General features: G+C 27.5%; 1 protein-coding gene across 1 annotated transcript in view; it reads right to left on the reverse strand.

Annotated features, from left to right (window-relative positions):
* LOC111030529 overlaps nucleotides 1-11,831 on the reverse strand; it is a 16,259-nt gene extending 4,428 nt beyond the window's left edge. The window contains exons 1-4 of the mRNA XM_022310061.1: nucleotides 11,716-11,831; nucleotides 7,629-7,767; nucleotides 4,063-4,183; nucleotides 584-771 (exon numbers count right to left, since the gene is read on the reverse strand). Of these exons, the coding sequence (XP_022165753.1) occupies nucleotides 584-771; nucleotides 4,063-4,183; nucleotides 7,629-7,767; nucleotides 11,716-11,743 (476 nt within the window). The 5' untranslated portion in view covers nucleotides 11,744-11,831. The remainder of the gene's footprint in view (nucleotides 1-583; nucleotides 772-4,062; nucleotides 4,184-7,628; nucleotides 7,768-11,715) is intronic.
* Between the last annotated feature and the right edge of the window lie 6,534 nt (nucleotides 11,832-18,365).

Below are 18,365 nucleotides of genomic sequence, written 5' to 3' on the forward strand. Positions count from 1 at the left end.
AGTTATTACATAAATAATAGATCTACATCTACCTACGATTTTATCAGAGAATCTTAACCTTCTCCTTCAAAATTCAGATTAATTTTAGGTGGGCACATTTATACCGATAGGGGCAAATATATTTTAGGGCAAGGGATGCTGTAGCATCCCAGCATCCCAGCCAGTCCGCGCCTGCCTATGTGGCCTAGTAATGATTTTAAATGGCCTGCAAAAACGTTGGCACCAACAATAAAAAAGTTGAAATGTGGCCCCTGGCCTATATCTCTATTAACAAAAAATTTCAGAAATAGGTTATTAGCCATTGGGAACCTATGTAAATGTAAAATAACAATAAAAAATGGTTTAAAAAATGTATTCATTTACTAAATTTCACCAGTAAATTTACCGACAAATTTTTACCGGTAAATTCCACATCTCTACTCACTCTTTAGCGGAAGTCCTAGCCTATCAGCATAGTAGATGACCATACTATAATATTATTGTCTATTTGTTTGTATCCCACGGGTCTCTCGGACATCGATATTATTGGGTTTATAACCTAAATTGTAATATTAAGAATGTATAAAATACAAAGTATACTTACTCTTTTTTTTTGGTTGTTTCTTTCACATGATCTAAATGTAACGAATTTTGCTGGCTGTTTAATATTTTAGGCGCGTTTTCAGGAAGGTTGGAATGGTGGGTATCGGGAGTATAATATCTTCGATTGCTATTTTCAACTGATCCAAACCCGAAATCGTCATCGTTATATGCACATTCATAGTTTAAGTTCTGTAATTATAAATGATTAGTTAAAATATATAGTGGTATATTAGGTGCCACGCTTATAATGTCTATATAGTATATATATTTAAGAAGGTAACACGACAAGTTACAACTTTAACACTGCTGGTATGAGACAGTGGCGGATTTAATGGATTTATCCTAGTTCTGAAAGGAAGGAGGGGGGGGGTTAATTTCAAATCTAACTTATCTATTATTTTAATGATATAAACTTAATAAATAACGAATGTGTATACATGGAACAAACGCTCATCCAGCTCCTTCACACTACATTTTTTTTTAAATATATAAAAAACAATTAACATATAATTAATAAATATTCATTATAAAATATAAGTAAGAAATCATACTTTACATTTCATAAAAAACCCTAATATTACTAACAACCCATAAGTATAAATATACATATTAATAATAATAATTAATAACTAAATATAAATCATAAATTAAGTTTGATATTATCTTTAGATAACCTAACCTATGAGATATTTATTTTACGTTCATGTACGGATGTACAAATTTGTATTTGCAGTACTTAACTTTCATAGACCATAGAAATAATGCTTTAATTTCCTTAAAAATTCGGTGGGGGGGCTCACCTATGGCTACACCATTGAAGTATATAATTTATCTTTAAATATATATGTTTCATATTTATATATCAAACTAAGTAGGTAGTATTTACTTCCTAATTCCTGTACTATCAAGGCACTCAAATTGTATAGCCTCACAGATACTTTTCAATGAACATGGGTATAGTTACCACATAACCTATTGAATTTCAAATTAGATCCGGTTGCACTCCTCTTTCGTGTCATATTTTTATACAGTAGTTTTGATTCATCGAACCATGCTTTTAAAATCAAATGAAATCTGTAATCAATGGTAACATTGCACTATTCTTACCTCACCAATCGTAACTGTTAAGTTGAAAAATGTCATGTATTTTGGAGTATGGTAGATGCTAAGTAGGCACCTAACTAAATGTTTGATAATATGTATTATGATTAGGTATAAGGATGGGCAAGATACTCAAAAATCAGTATTGCGATACTAGATACTTGGATTTGGAGTATCAAGAGCCTCAATACTTACATTTTAAGTATTAAGATACTAGAAACTCGAAATATAATTATTCCCAGGTTTTTTTTAAAAATTGTATTTGTACACATTTAGGTATATATATATATAAATTAGTTAATATACACCACATATTTAATAACTTAATAATAATATTCAACAACACTATTAATTATTATTCATGTGCATAATTATTTGGATAGTCACAAACTATATAGGCAATAAGTAATAACTTAATTATTAAACGAGTATTACATATTTTGATAAAAAACGTAAATACTGATTATTTTAATACTATAGTCTATAATACTACTAATTTATTATTAAACTAATTACTTGGTATTGAATTATATTTATATTTTATACCGATAATTTTAGTAGGTTATGTACAATATATATGTTATAAATGTTTTATGATATACTGTGTATTGTATAATAAAAGTTACTAGTCAGGGTTGAATTTAATTGATATTGCTCATAACGTCTGAAAAACTAATAATTTATTTATTTATTTAGTATAATTTAACGTCTTGTTAATTTTAAAAATACTAATTTTTCAAAAGTAATATCTGATAATTTATTTCTAGTAGGATTATGAATAAATCCTGCCAGGGAAAACATATGTTGCTGAATGGATGCAGAAGTGTCACAGTCCAAAGATGTAACAAAATATGGCTAATGGGATGAAAAATAATTTCCTAAAAGTTAGGAAAAGTTAGGTTACAGCTTTCGAAAAATCATCTGTAACTACGTATTTGTATTTGTATTCGCAAAATAAAATTAATTATGACAGTATAAATCAGAATTGTTGATAATTTGAAATTAATTAATACTGCAATTAAATTATGGCATACTTATTAATTTAAATTTGCCACTCCCTTTACACATATTGTACTAAACATAGTCAAACAGTTGTGGTTGGTATATTATTATGTACTACTACTAGGTAGGAGAGGGAAAATCATTGTAAACAATTAATTTTTCAAGGTAACTTATTAATGTATTAAGTATCTTTCAATTAAATTATTGTATGAAATACTCGATGCATTGACTGAAAATGTAACGAAGATACTCGGTACTTCATATAATTGTATCGAGATATAAGATACAAGATACAATTGTATCTAAGATACTGCCCAACGGTGATTAGGTATATGATAGACTGTAGAAAAATGTTAACAATTTTTAATAAGTTGTGTATTTTATAGGCGATAAAGCCATGTTGAGTGACGGCCCTTGAGTCTAGACCAATTTATGGAGGGAGGGTATCTATGTGGTATTTATTCTTTCAGTAATAATATTTTGGACCTTATCGTTAAATCCTAAAGCGTCTTGATACCGATTTTCAGTGAAGTTGTAAGCTTGAGATTCCCAGTCGGCGATCTACCTACTGCCGTAAAGGCGGGTTCTCACTATACCGTGTCATTAGAGTTGAACATACCTGTTTAATGTAGGTAGTAGGTTGTAGGTTTCGTACTACCATCTGTATCATACCAACATTTTGTTACCTATGTATTAAATATTGCGAGCACGACATGACATATATTATAAGTGTAGTGTAAACTCCGCAAACATCTTATAATTCATATTTTTTTTTATAAACTGTTTAATTTGATAACTCTATTTAGCTATTACTAGGATTACTTATATCTTATATCATTAAAATTTCGAAGTGAGCTTGACAATTTCTAATACAGTATGTTAATTAATTGGGAAATAGCTCTAATTTGAAATGTAATACAGATATTGAGGTCCGAATTTTAATGTAATATATGACTAATAAACTCCTCTTTATTATACGTACCTAGTTAAAAAAAACACTGAATGTAATTTAAAAAAAAAATATTTTTATCATCTTTCATAGTAGGTATCTAATCAATTTTTAAAATGATTAAATTATAATATAATAATATACATGATTCACAGAGTGGAGAAACATCCCGCTCTCGACACTCTCAAAATCATAATCTTAAATATTCTAAATAGTTCAGGTAAATATTAGTTTATTTCATTATTTGAGATTAACTATAATCTATATAAAGTAGGAATATAATTGAATAGACTACCTATTAAGAATTAAGAGTACCTATTGAGTAGGTACCTAACTATTATAATATAATTATGGAATATCAGAAATACCTATTTTATGGCTTTAATAATTAATTCATATGTATTTAATAATATGAAGTGTGTACTTACTCTATTTATGGATTTCTTTTTGCTTGATGGTGGGCGAGATAATTTACTATTATCATATTTTTGTTGTTTTGATTTTTTTGCTGTAGAACTAATTGTCGAATTACAATAATGTGGTAGAACTCTGTAAATACTTTTAAATATAAGAACATTGAAAAACTATAGGTACCTACCTATGTAAAGAACAAAAACTACCTACCAAGGAAGTCTTTCTGTTATATAGTATAAGTTTCGAGTGTTTTGGGAGGGTCAATTTTTTTTTTAATCACACCCGCAGCCTGCCGCAGGCTTCAATTTTGCATCCCTTAATTATTGATCATAACGCATTATATCCCCATATAAGCCATGACCCATTTTTAATAATTCAAATTTTACTTCAAAAATAAAATGTAACAAAATAACTATTGTCCTTTTAATATAATAATAACAATATTATATGTACCTATATTGTTTACAATTTCTATAACGAATAAATGACTCTTGATTTTTAATTTATATCTGTACGACTGTGCCTATTACATAGATGCTAGATAAATATTGGGAGGGGGGCTTAGCCCCACCTGCCCTCCACCTAATTACGCCTATGAGTGTACCTCGTCATTGAGTAACCTATATTATTACAATAATTGAAATGGATGGGTTAAATTTGAATTTATTGATAAATCATTGCGAAGGTTTGTAGCCGAGTTCAGTAAAAAAGGTGGTTCAATTCTAACCAAAGCCAACCCAATTCATCATTCAAAATCTGAATAAAATGAATCTAAAACTAATTTAACAATAGTGTCAGCCTTTTATTGAGTTTTATACCATAGGCCCATAGATTAGCTTTTTAAGGAGGCACTCAATGAACAGCCCTGGGCTCTACAAAAAAAAAAAAATTGCCCCAACAAATTAAGTGCGGTTAAATATTTCAACAAATAAAAAATTTAAGGAACCTCAAGTAACGGCCATAGCCAGGCTGACACTACTATAAGCTGTATAGCTTAAAAAGTATTAGTCTAAATATTTTAAAAATTGCATTGTGTAATGTGTATAGTCGTATAGATAATGATAATTCAAGCTATAGTGGAATGTCTCTATGATTAATATTATTTTAATGATAATAAAATAACTAAAATCGTTTGAAAATAAATAGTTATAAATATACCATTTTAATATCTTGGTCGTCAAAATTTAAACTTCAATCGCCCAAAATCAAATGTCGGAAAATGTATGTGATTTTAAATTTATCTTTTTTTTTAATTCTAGAAAACTTATAAGGAATCTTGTAGTGCATCAAAATTCATAAAAAAAAGTATTTTATTATTTCATTAATATTTGTACGTTATGTTTGTTTTTTGCAAGAAGAAAATATTATGGATGTTTTTTATCTTGTAATGTATCTGGTAATGATTACAATTGTTATGTATGTCTACTTTTTAAAATTTCCATATTCTAAGTTCACGTTCGATAAATTAATTTTTTATTTGAAAGGTGGGACTTGTTAGGAGTATGACGGTGCATTATTTGTTTCCTCTCTCTAACCCAAAAACAAGCCACAACATAATGTCAAATTTACGTTCAACAGAACGGAACTTTTGTTGTTAGCTTTAGTAGTAGAGTGAATTGACTATTATCAAACTTTTATTAAGACAATTGTCTGAGTCATACGTTTGCTTTTTTTACAATGTTTGAAATTATAGCAAGATATGAGAATTTAAAAATTGTAACATTTTACATAGGTTCTTATACCTCAAATTAAATTGAAATACTGTAAAAAAAAACCAACATATTATGTAAACAGATAATGTTCTGATGTTTGGTAATTGGTGAATTCACACTCAATTACTAAAGTTAACAATACCAGGTTGCCGGTTGGGAGGTTGAACTCAAATTGTGTATGCGGGACATGCCTCACTGCAGAAAGAGAAAACAATAATAATTATAGTAATAAATAATAATATAGTGGCGCTGACATACTCTTAAGTATTAATGCATTTATTGGATTTACATACAAATATAAAAGATATTTGAAATCAAAGTGGTTTTCAAACTTTTTTTTATAATTCAATTTAATTGAAAATTTATGTAGGGAATTTGATCATTGTTTTATAAGTATTTGAATACAAAATATATAACTTCAATTTTAATTTCCCAAAAATAGTAAAACAAGTGCTGATACATTATTGATTATAGAATGTATTATTTATTCCTTTTATTCACATCTATTCCAGGATAAAAAGTACGCCATCTCGAAAATGTATTTGATTATTTTGATATATTGAGAGACTAGGACATTATAAGACAAAATATGAAGAATGGTACCTAATGTCTACTTAATTTCTCGTAATACTTTTCTTTTTCTTTTCGTTTGAGCATCTTAGAGTAAAATCACATTTGAAAAAAACTATAGAGGAATGTATTTTTGTGGTTTTGATAATACATCGATATGGTATTATATTGTATTATTATTGGAGTTTAAAAATTGAAAATATAAATTGTAAATTTAAATATACATGATATATATTCAATTATTTTGAGACAACATTTAGACAAATCGAAATGTCTACCCTCAAATATCATATGATGTATCATTTTTGTAATGGGTGATTTTACTCTAAGATTACAAGAAAAACATTGAAAAAGATTTTAAGCAAATGCGTTTTGTCTACGTTGTGCTTTAATTAGAGATAGAAAATAGTGCGCTGCCATCCACTTATATATTATTTACTGACGGAATACTGGAATAGAAATGTTAAAAAAAATGTAATTTCAATTAAATGGTAATATAAAAATAAGAGGTCTATAATCTGTCTTTAATAGCCTGGAACGTATACCTACTAATGTTTATTAGTATTTATTTATCTTCTATACATTCATAAATCTACCCATTGTCCTAAAGCCTATATATCAGGGGCGGGCCAACTTTTTTTGGTCACGATCTACTAAAAATATACTTCACCTTTGAGGATCGACTTTTATAGAAAATTTTTTTTTATTGTTGAATAACTATAATTATTAAGAAACATACCTTCATAAAGTGTATACAAACATACAATAAGTATTATAAACTAATTACCAATTACTAAAAATTATATAATAAAATAAATTCTAACAGGATCGACTTTGAAATTGTCCGCGATCGACCAAGGCTGTAACTGGTGACGCGGGTGCCATGATCCCCTCTTTCCATAATTGTTTAAAAGTAGAACAATTTTAGTTGTAAATATTGTTTATTAATCAAAAATACTATATTGATTATTTTTGTAAAAGCTGTAATAACCAGCTAATAAAGAGTATTTTTTTAAACGTAATTCGACAAAGTGTCTAGTATGGGCCTGGCAGTGCCTATCATCTATATTAACTATTAAGACAATTTTGTACCACCCCTCCCCTGAAATAATTTTTTCAGTAACTGCCCTGTAGAGTAGTAGTGTATACCTACTATATGTCTATATAGGTACTCATTATAATATTTGTAGAATGGTGATTCCTATGATAATAATTTTAGTTTAAGTCAAAATTCGTTAACCCTAGGTTAAACCATGGTTGCATTTTTCTCATGTGTTGTAATATTTAAAATAACTTACTGAAAATCACGAATATTGATAGTATTTTTTAATAATCTTTTACTTGGGCATGCTTCTGACCAACAGTTTACTCTAGGTCTTACATCATATATCTTTTTAAAGTGACTTCTCATTGTCAGATACGTTGTAATATTGTCTTCTGAAAATATAAATTATAACAGTTAAATTATTTAGGTAGGTAGATGATAAATAAAATGGACATAATTACTGATTAGCTAGGTACCTAAACGAAAAAATAATTTTCTTAAATGTATACATTATAATAAAATCAATATAGCCATATATGGCCGGTTGTTGATAATCATTATTTATTACTAATAACGATGTTCGTGATTATATTTATAATTTGATTGGCATTTGGCTCTTTAGTCATTACTCATTAGTCATTAGTTTGATTGTCCGAGTAGTATGCTATATGATTATAAGTCTACTTTGAAACGTTCGATGTTTCTGTATTAGTTCTCACTTTTTATATGATAAACTACAATACTAAAATCCAAATTCATCTAAAGACGTCGATAACACATTAATTCTAATTTCTAACTCAGATTTATTTTATTTTATTATCTACCTATAGATAATTTATCTTTTAAAACACAGATGCCGAAATTGTATATTACTATATTTCCATAATTTATGTTACAACACATCAACTAAAAAAGTCCAAAATAATGAATAAAGCATTATTACTTATAGTAGTCAACGAAGCAAATAGATTTTTAATCTTATAACTGTTTTTTAGTTATTTGTATGGATGTCAGATATTTGCCAACATTTTTTCTCAGATACAACGTTCGTAATAGAGTGACATAATTTTATCTTCTTAATAAGTAAAATGACAAGCAATCGGAACTCCCAACGTCACTCGGTTTAGGGGACGCCAGTGTTGCCGTTTAGGCGTTCCCGGAACCTATTCTCCTACGTCGCACGTATTTCTCGCTTTTTTCCATTTTGCTCTATCGGTTTCGTCTTTTCGTACACCGCTTGTGCCCGAATCACGTAGTGAACTTCTTTTGAAAGGAGTACCCGAGTACGTATACGGTTTTCACTCGAAATCGGTTCTTACGCATCGGAATGGAGTTAAGAAATGACGCGGACGTTCAGTCGTCCGCGTATATGTAAATGTATATGTAAATGTCGAATATGATATTTGTGAAGAACTCAACGTATCCCATTCAAATTTTATGATTTCAAACTGTAAAAAGGGTGGTGTGTTATTTATTTGATATGATCGTAGTTTATACTATAACGGTTCTGTATAAAGTGTTTCATGTTATCGGTCGTAAAGCGCCAAGCGGTTCGCACAACATGGATTTACTATATTATAAGCTCTTACACTGTTTTTTTTAAAATACAAATTAAACCATAGGTACTACTAAATTTGTTGTTTTGTCCTTGGTATTCATAATACACTAACATTTATTCATAATATACCTATATTTATGGTGGATCTTAGTGATCTTACAGGATCGAATACGTTTGAAGACTACAGTGTACTACAATACTTTTTTTAGAGCGACTAGAGGCATAATATATAGAATGCCACTTTGAGTGGCATACTATATTTGTTGTTATTGAATTTTTAATTAAGCACACAAATTGTGTAATCATGCAATGCAATATAAGTACACAACTGTTCAGTGTTCATCAAAGGTGTTAGTGTGTACTACACAGAGAGTATATTATATTATAATTCATAATTAGTTATACATTTATTAATTAAGAGTTAATTAATGGTAGACGGTAGTTAAATTATATAAATATATAATAATACAAGTGTTAAGTCCACAACTTGTCCAACTTTTATGAGAATTAAATTAAGTTAGTAGGATTTCAACGATATATGAAATTATGAACAGCCATTTTTTTACAAGTAAACTGCATATTATAATTTATTTTCATAAATTTACTTAACTTACATTGTGTTCAATAAACATAGTATTTTAAAATTACCATTAATTCTATGATAAAATACTGGATTTTATTTTGCAATTAGTATTCTGCATTTAATGACTAAACCGTCAAAATCGGTAAGTATAAACTCTCTGCGAGTCTCATAGATATTAGATGGGTTATTATTATTATTATTATTATTATTATGATTATTGTGTTTTTTTCAATACATTTTATCCTTTTCACTCGATTTTTTCCTTTTTTGACCACATTTCGGCCCCTTTCGTATTTTAGTCGCGTTCCTCATACATTCTTGAATCCGTGCGTATTCGGGTTTCGTTCGTTTTAAGCCCGTAACGGTCTCGAGTCTTTAATAAAATTGTTATATAAAATAATGACAATAATATGCCATCGACGGTCACAAAAAAACCAAAAAGTTTAGGAATCACTGACACAAACTCGTAGATACCTACTATAATAATATTATAGATAGGATTTAATACTCTACGGAGTCTGTAGTACAGACGACAAAAGTACTGCTTGTGACATGTTGTAGCCTGACATAACACGCATCGTCTTTTGTCTGGTTTTATGCGTAATACTAAATAAAATGCTTAGTTTTTATCATTTTACTTTTTAATACGAATCACGAGTACAGTTGTACAGAATAAGTTTATATAGCAAGACAATATTTATCTTGTTATGTAACATGTCTATAATAATATAATAGTTACCTATATGGCTATATAAATTATAATATAATAAACAATAATATAACTACTATTTATTAAATAATACACATTTTATTCACTACCTTTTTTTATTTTAATTTTTTATTTTAAAGCATAATTACAATTTATTAAAGTGTATGTACAATAAATATAGGTTCTATATAGTGGTACCTACTTACCTAATTATTGTCTATCAGACTATCAGCAGTACGAATATTATTGTGTGATCATATTTTATAACTTATTAATAATATATTTTACATATGTATTACATATTTACATGGTACCTGTGTCGTATGTTCTTAAGTTTTTTATATTACATAATGTAGTTTTTCACATTCACATGAAATATATTGGATATCGGTACCCATAAGACTATAATAATGCTTCATAGTTAAGACTCTAAACTTTAAAGTAATACATTGTAAACAGGAATACTACCAACTACTTACTATAATTACATATAGTTATTCCTAATTGTTTCTAATTGTTCTATGTAATTGAGTTGTGGAATGAAAATGCCCAAGCCTAAGAAAAACAAATTCCTGGAATACAATATTACCCACTAAGCATATTTTAATGAAAGAGATTGAATGGATATTTTTTAAATGTTTACATCATTATTAATATTTAATTACAAATATATAAGTTATTGCTGATACTTGTAAGTCATTGAATATATCATATTTTAATATAGAAAAGTCTAATAATTATTAAAAATTAAAAATAACTTATTAAAGAATTATCAAATTAAAAAACCAAATTAAATATTTTAATGTTTAAAATAAATACTGAAAAACATTTAAATTACTTTTATACTTATATTAGCATATTCAAACATAAATAATAATATTTTTTTGAGATGATTGCTCAGAATCTAAAACTAAATAATAGTTAATAAGTACTCTCAATATATTAATTGAAGTTCTCACATTATCGTAAACATATGAGAAAACAGACAAGTGTAGGTAATTATTAATTTATTGACTGTTATTATTTATTTCAAAATTAAATATTATATTATTTTATTGAAATATTTACGGGGATTTCTTTCTTGGGAATTTGTATACAGATTTCCATATAATTGGAATCATGCTAATATGTCATAGGTACTGGTAACCTTATAATATTTTAGTTATAATTATTAATTTACATTTAAATCAATCTTTCCCAATTTAAACATGTTAAATAATTTTAATAAAGTTTTTAAAATAAATATTTAATTCATTAAATAACTTAAATCATCATATAATTATATCAATAATAATTCAATAATCGTTAAAGAAATAGAGAATAATAATATAAACATAAAAATAACTTATTTTTACAGATTTATAAAAAATTAAGGTAGGTGTAGCCGGTATAGGTATTGTATATTGTTTGTTGATATGAATAAATGATTATTAATTAGGGGTAGTGAAATATATAGGCATATAGCTAGGTAATAATACTTTAATACGCACCTTGAATCTTCATTTTTACTGCTGACATGAAGAAATATTAATTTTAATAGAACAGTATTGTACAATTTTATAATAAATATGAAAAGTTTAAAGAGTTTCCTTATACTAACATATTGCAGAACATAATACTAAGTATTGTTTGTATGCACTAACTTCTGATTGTGTTGCTATGGTAATACTTTCTACGTTGAACAGTAGGTAATATAACAAATAGTCAGTTGGTAATAACTAATAAATAATGAACTGTTATAACTTGTATAATACATTATTAATATTTAATACAAATGTTATAACAAATCAAAATAATTGACTACGAGGTATTAAAAGTATACATTATACCTTACTCTGACTCCTAAATATCATTATAGGTACTAATAATTTCAGTGAATTGTGTAGGTAAGTACGTATTATTCAACTACCTATATTGCAGTGGCGTCGTTTCAGATTTTAATAGAAGCGGGCAAAAGTTTTGACCAGCAAAAATAGCTGGAAAAAACCGATCGCTTAGTTTGCATGCACATATAATATATAAATATATTACCTATGTGCCTTTTCCTTCATAAGACACACACATACATATACTAACTTTCATGCACGGCCACTCATGCGTGCAAATATAAAATATGTATTCCAACTATTAATTGGCATTTAGTATCTCTATTTATAGTATTTACCAATTTAACATTGCTGGACAATAATTTGTTAGTGAGCACACTATACAATATTATATAAATAATAATAATCTTTTGGGTTTAATAAAATAAAATTTTGGGCAAAGAACCGGGCAACGAGCCATCGGGCTGCTCTTAAAGTCAGACAGGGGCAAATGACCATCTTGATACCCCACAAAACACAAATGACGCCACTGCCTTATTAGTATACCCATATCGTATATATTTAGTACTTTTGGTTTTTGAAAATCGATCAGCCAAAAGTTAAACAAAGTATTGTATAGAAATGTTTAACGTGAATACGTCAGATTTGTGACTTTTATTAGTTCTTTAAATTACAACTTCGTAAAACACGTGATCTTTTTGAATTAGTTTGGTTGAGTTTATGGGTTGTTAGGAATTTTATTTTCGGTACCTACTTACCTACTATGATATGCACCGGATAAAAATGCCACTAAGTAGTTGAGCAGTTTTACGTGCTCTAAACAATGGATGCCATTCAAGGTTTTCTTTTATTCGTCGCCACATACAATGCGAGAAGTGCGTAGGCAGTCATAACAACAAGTAGGTAACAGCAACAAAAATCCATTTGGCGAGGGTAAAAAAATACACTGATTATACTACAGTTACAACCGGCGGAAGTTTTCTCGAAGAACAAATTTAATATAGGTACCTACTACCTATCTACCAGCTAAAGAATTATTATATTATTTTCTAAACAATTTGCTTACGTAAAATATAGTATCAAAATATCTACTAGTATTTAATTAATCTGCGTTATTAAAAATTGTAATACCTACTGTTGGTATATTATTATATTACATTATATACCAACTTAGTAGTACTAACCTATCTATCAATATTATGGGAATTATAAATGTTTATATTTATATTTGGTTTGACTTTTAGATTTTACGATAAAATTATTATTATTATCAGTATATATTGAATTAATTTCAATATTATTGCTATTTGTATTTTATATTTTAAACAACAAAATTCAAATATATTTTTTTTATTATGCATCTGTACCAGGGATGGCAAACCTTTTGACACCTGCATGCCCAAAATTAAATTTTTTTTTTTGAGAGCGTGCCGTGAAAAAAATTATAATTCGTTATATTATAATTCGATTATATAATTAATGTATAAAAAGGTTAGCTTAGGTACATAATAATAATAATTATCTACAGATAAAATTGAATAATCGTTAATGACCGATAAAAGCCGTATGCTCAAAATATTTTTACCTATTACCTATATTCTATAATCTATAATATTATATATTAATATAATAATAAATTATATAATATATAATAGTAAAAATTTTCACGTGCCATGGATTTGCCATCCCTGATCTATACTATGTGGTGGTTCTCCTATTGGGCAGGATTTGGACAGTTTTATTTTTACATAAAAATGTAGGTACTTAAAATTTTAAACAGGTTACAATCACAAGTTACAATCTACGGAAATCTATATTAAATTTATTGTATTATTGTAAGATATAAGTTGTTAGAAAAAATAATGACCATAGAGTAATTTATTTTTTATTTATATTACCAAAAGTATTATACTTTTATACTATGTACCTGCAATATGTACCTTACTCATTAAATATAATTTGATTAATAGATAATTTGATGTATGATTTAATATTCAATATATATTTGGAAATAGACAATAGTAGGTAGGTACCTACCTGAAAGGTACTTAATAGACTCATACTTCATAAAGGTACATAAAAACAATAATAAAACATTTACTGATAATATCTTTAAAGTTTAAAGGTTACATTAAACATTTTAATTGTTACGAAAGGAAAAAATCTAGGTTTTTTGTGTAAAATTATTGACACATTATTAGAAATAAATAAAATGATTGAAATAATTATTCATTAGTTATATACTTATATGGCCATCCAAGTCTACAAATATCTATAATATACATGATAGAGACTTAACTATACATACGATGTAAAATGTAAATACGTAACAGGAAAAATGATTCTGCAGCCACGACCTATCAATATCGGGTAGGTACCTTTTATAATTACGTATCTACCGGCTATCTGCAGAAATATTGCGATGAAATATGTATAAACTTGTTGTAGGTAGATACTATATTATTATTTAGAACATCAGACATTGTTACGACACTGATCATACAAAATAGTAGTACACTTTGTTTTAGTGAAATTATAAAATACACAGTAACCACCATAAGTAAATAAATAAAGATAAAATAGTTTAATGCACTAGATGCATTAATGCTTAATGCATTGGACTAAGCACAAGCTAGAGGCGTGTGTAAGTATAAAATTATAAATTATAATAATAAAGTATATAGTAGGTACTAGCCACTAGGTAGTGTGATTATTTATAATGTGTCTAAACGTAGGAACATACAAATTATAATATAACATTTATTTTATAAATTATAATTTATAAAACAAAATGCTTAAAATAACCATGATATTAAACTCAAGTAATTATGTAAACATAAAATACCGAGGAAGTGGCTCTACAATCTGCTGTATAGTATTAAAGGTGTCGAGTGTGCCTCGTCATTGAGTAGACCACTGTAATAGATGTGTTTTAAATTCAATCATAAATCATTGCGTAAACAACACAACTCTCGGTAGAGACAGTCCGTCAGCCTATATTAATTCTAAGGATATTTTTTTTATTTATATTGCTCTAGGTGACCTAACATATGATAAGTTGAAAGATTTTTCGCATATCTACCTATATTATATAATTATATGTCTATATAATGTTAACTGTATTACCTAAAATTATCTGTATTATTAATAAGTCAATAAGTACCTAATACTTATCGTTAAAGGGTTCGAATATGACTGAGGTACCTATACCTCATAAAAGTGTATAAATAGCTTAAGATTAATTTAAATATTTACTGTACCTAGTGGCCACTTGGCCAAATATTAAGTACCAACGAATAATATTTTTGAATTACAACAAAATCACTAGGTACCAAAAAAATTGTTATTATTCTTTTAAGTTGCCCCCCCCCCCCAAAAAGAAAAAATGATAAACTAAATTTAGACCTGGGTTTTCCAATTTCCTATTAAAAATCTCCCTTAAAGATTGAAGTTTTTATTATTTCAAACAGTAATGACAGATACAAAAATAATTAAAATACTGCACACCATTGCGTCTTAAAACCAATACATTCCTCGCCCCGCTCAGAATCTAAAATATAAACGCATTCGTATAGGTATATCTAATCTATATATATAAAATATATGTATATATATATTATAATATTATGATGGGATCAATAAAGTTGGAAAATAATTTTACTGAAAAAAATCGGAAATGCTTGTTGAGACCCGAGGGTGCTAAAAACCTCCCGGCTCCAAGTGTCAACCGCCCCTTAAGCATACATCCATGTTATTTACTTTACGCTCTTGTCCGGAACACAAATATACTTTATGCACGCGAATAATAAAGACCTTCGTTCAATCGATTGCCCTATTTGTATTTTACACTGTTGTATGCGGGTTATCATTACATTAGGTAGTTAGGTAAAATAATATTCTATCACGATTTATGGTGTTTGCAATTTATATTTTATTTCAACAACACCAGGTAGAAGTTGAATATCCGAAAAGTCTCAATGAATTGCAGGCCGCTGTAAAATATAAAATATAATATTTTAATAATTATATTGAGGGAACGAGTACATTTATAAACAAAATACCAAAAATAGAAAAGGGTAATTATAATTCAGAATAAAAATGTTATGGCCACTTTGAGTCTTTGAATATGGCATACTGCAGGTACCCTCGTCGACGCAAATTAGTCGTAATTTTTAGAAGTATTATTGACCGGTGCTATATTGATATGACAAGAAATCGGATAGCGGATAGAATCCAACAATTAGTTAGCAATGTTAGCTGTAAAAGTTAATAAAATTAATAAAATAATAACTATCAAGTACGCCACATTATTGCTTTTTTTGACTATGGTTATTCCTGGAAATTTTTACCAACAAACGGCACAAACTAATTAAGTATTAAGCTATACAGCCAAATCTTTGATATGTAACTGGTCAGCATTTAAACTATAGATATAATGTACATTGACGTAGCTAGGGGGGAGGCTTAAGAGATGCAAGCATGGAAAATAAAATACCGCCTTACAAAAACAAATTGATGATCACGTAATATTAAATTTGTGCTAATAATCATAACGTTTTGTTAAAAAAATTAATCATTCTTTTGAAGCATGACATTCAATAATTATAAAAAAAGATTTTTCCAACAAAATGTAAAATATGCATTAGGTACCGAGAAAAACTCTTTCAGCGAAAAAATGTAATCATCAATTAATAAGAAGTATATCCTCGTCTAATATTAATTTTAGTATGCTATGCGCCTACTCTTCATACATTTTAGATAGGTTTACTACCTAGTAGGTATTATCATTGATTATACATACTAGTATTTACTCCAGGGGTCTTTGCCATGCATGCAGGTCAACTCTGGTATAAACCTATAAAGATAGGGTATTTTTTTAGCTTTTATCACAAAATATATAGCTATTAAGCTGATCAACAAAGGAAAATATAATAATTACATTTTTACAGGAATAAAAAGTTAAGGATAAAGTTTATTATCAAGGTAATAAGGTTATTACAGTTAGATAAATTATGCTGATGTTGGTAACAAACTTCTAACTCAGAAATTTGCAATAAGAAATAATCAGTAGTTTTTTTTTAATATTCAAATACATTTTTATAAATCACATGATATAGGTACTGCAGAATGCAGACTATTAGGTATACCATGCATTATATATATTTATATATGGTATATTTTCGAATTTAAAAAATTTTTAAAAGTGATGAGGGTATTAGAAATGGACAAGTTATATTTTAAATTATGGGCGATGAATATAGCAATATAATATTCTAGGCGTACACAAATAGTCTGCTTAGATTTTAAACTTCAGTATCTTTTTTGATGGTGACGTGAATCTATAGTAGCAGAGGCTTTGACAACAACAAAAATTAAGGACAAAAAGTAATTTTTATACGCATCCAGTTTTTAACAAAATCGATTTGTTTTAAATGTGTATAACGTTTATGTATTGAGTACATAATATATTATATATTAATTACCTAGTCAAGGCATTTTACACACCAAATATTATTGTTTTAAGAAACATTTTATGTTGTACACTTTACATTTTAATTGCAGGAAGGCAAAATTATGAATAGTTTTCATGAACATTTAATTAATTTATATAGCTAGGTATATTTGCATACTTTCAGTATTCACATGATAAAATTATGAACTTTCAATTTGTTATTGAACACAAAAAATAGGCTAGATATAATATAGCCCAAGCTCATAACATAAATTTAACGAAGAATATAATACAAATTATATAATGATGGAATGAGTTGTCGTAGTTATATACGATAAAATAGATAGAAATTGTAAGTATAGGCAGTCCTAATAAAATTTTAGGAAATGGTTAAAAAAATAACTAAACTTGAGACTTAGGTTCAAGATAATATATTATCTTGTTATAATTTTACAAATTATTGATAGTTTAAATTACAATATTATTTTTACTATTGTTATTATAGTACCCATCGTCGTAATTTTCATAATTGACAATAGTCAAATTTTAAAAAAGCATATAAACAATATAATACAGGTGATTTATCATTTCCGTGACCTGTATTAACGCAATGATAAGATGCGTGCAGAACTTTATTACATTTTTAAGGTTATACAACTCTAATAACTATTTTATTATATTTTAGGTTTCAATAAACATTTATTATAGTTATTAAATTGTTTAAATGTGTAGGTAATATTAAATAAACTCTACGTCTATATACATTATACATTGACTCAACACAGCCACATAGGAAAATTGTATAAGTTATATCCAAATTCCATTATGTACATAATACGAGTATATTAAATAACTATAATAT

Source organism: Myzus persicae, unplaced genomic scaffold (genome assembly GCF_001856785.1).
Source record: "Myzus persicae strain clone G006 unplaced genomic scaffold, MPER_G0061.0, whole genome shotgun sequence".
Taxonomy (NCBI): Eukaryota; Metazoa; Arthropoda; class Insecta; order Hemiptera; family Aphididae; genus Myzus; species Myzus persicae.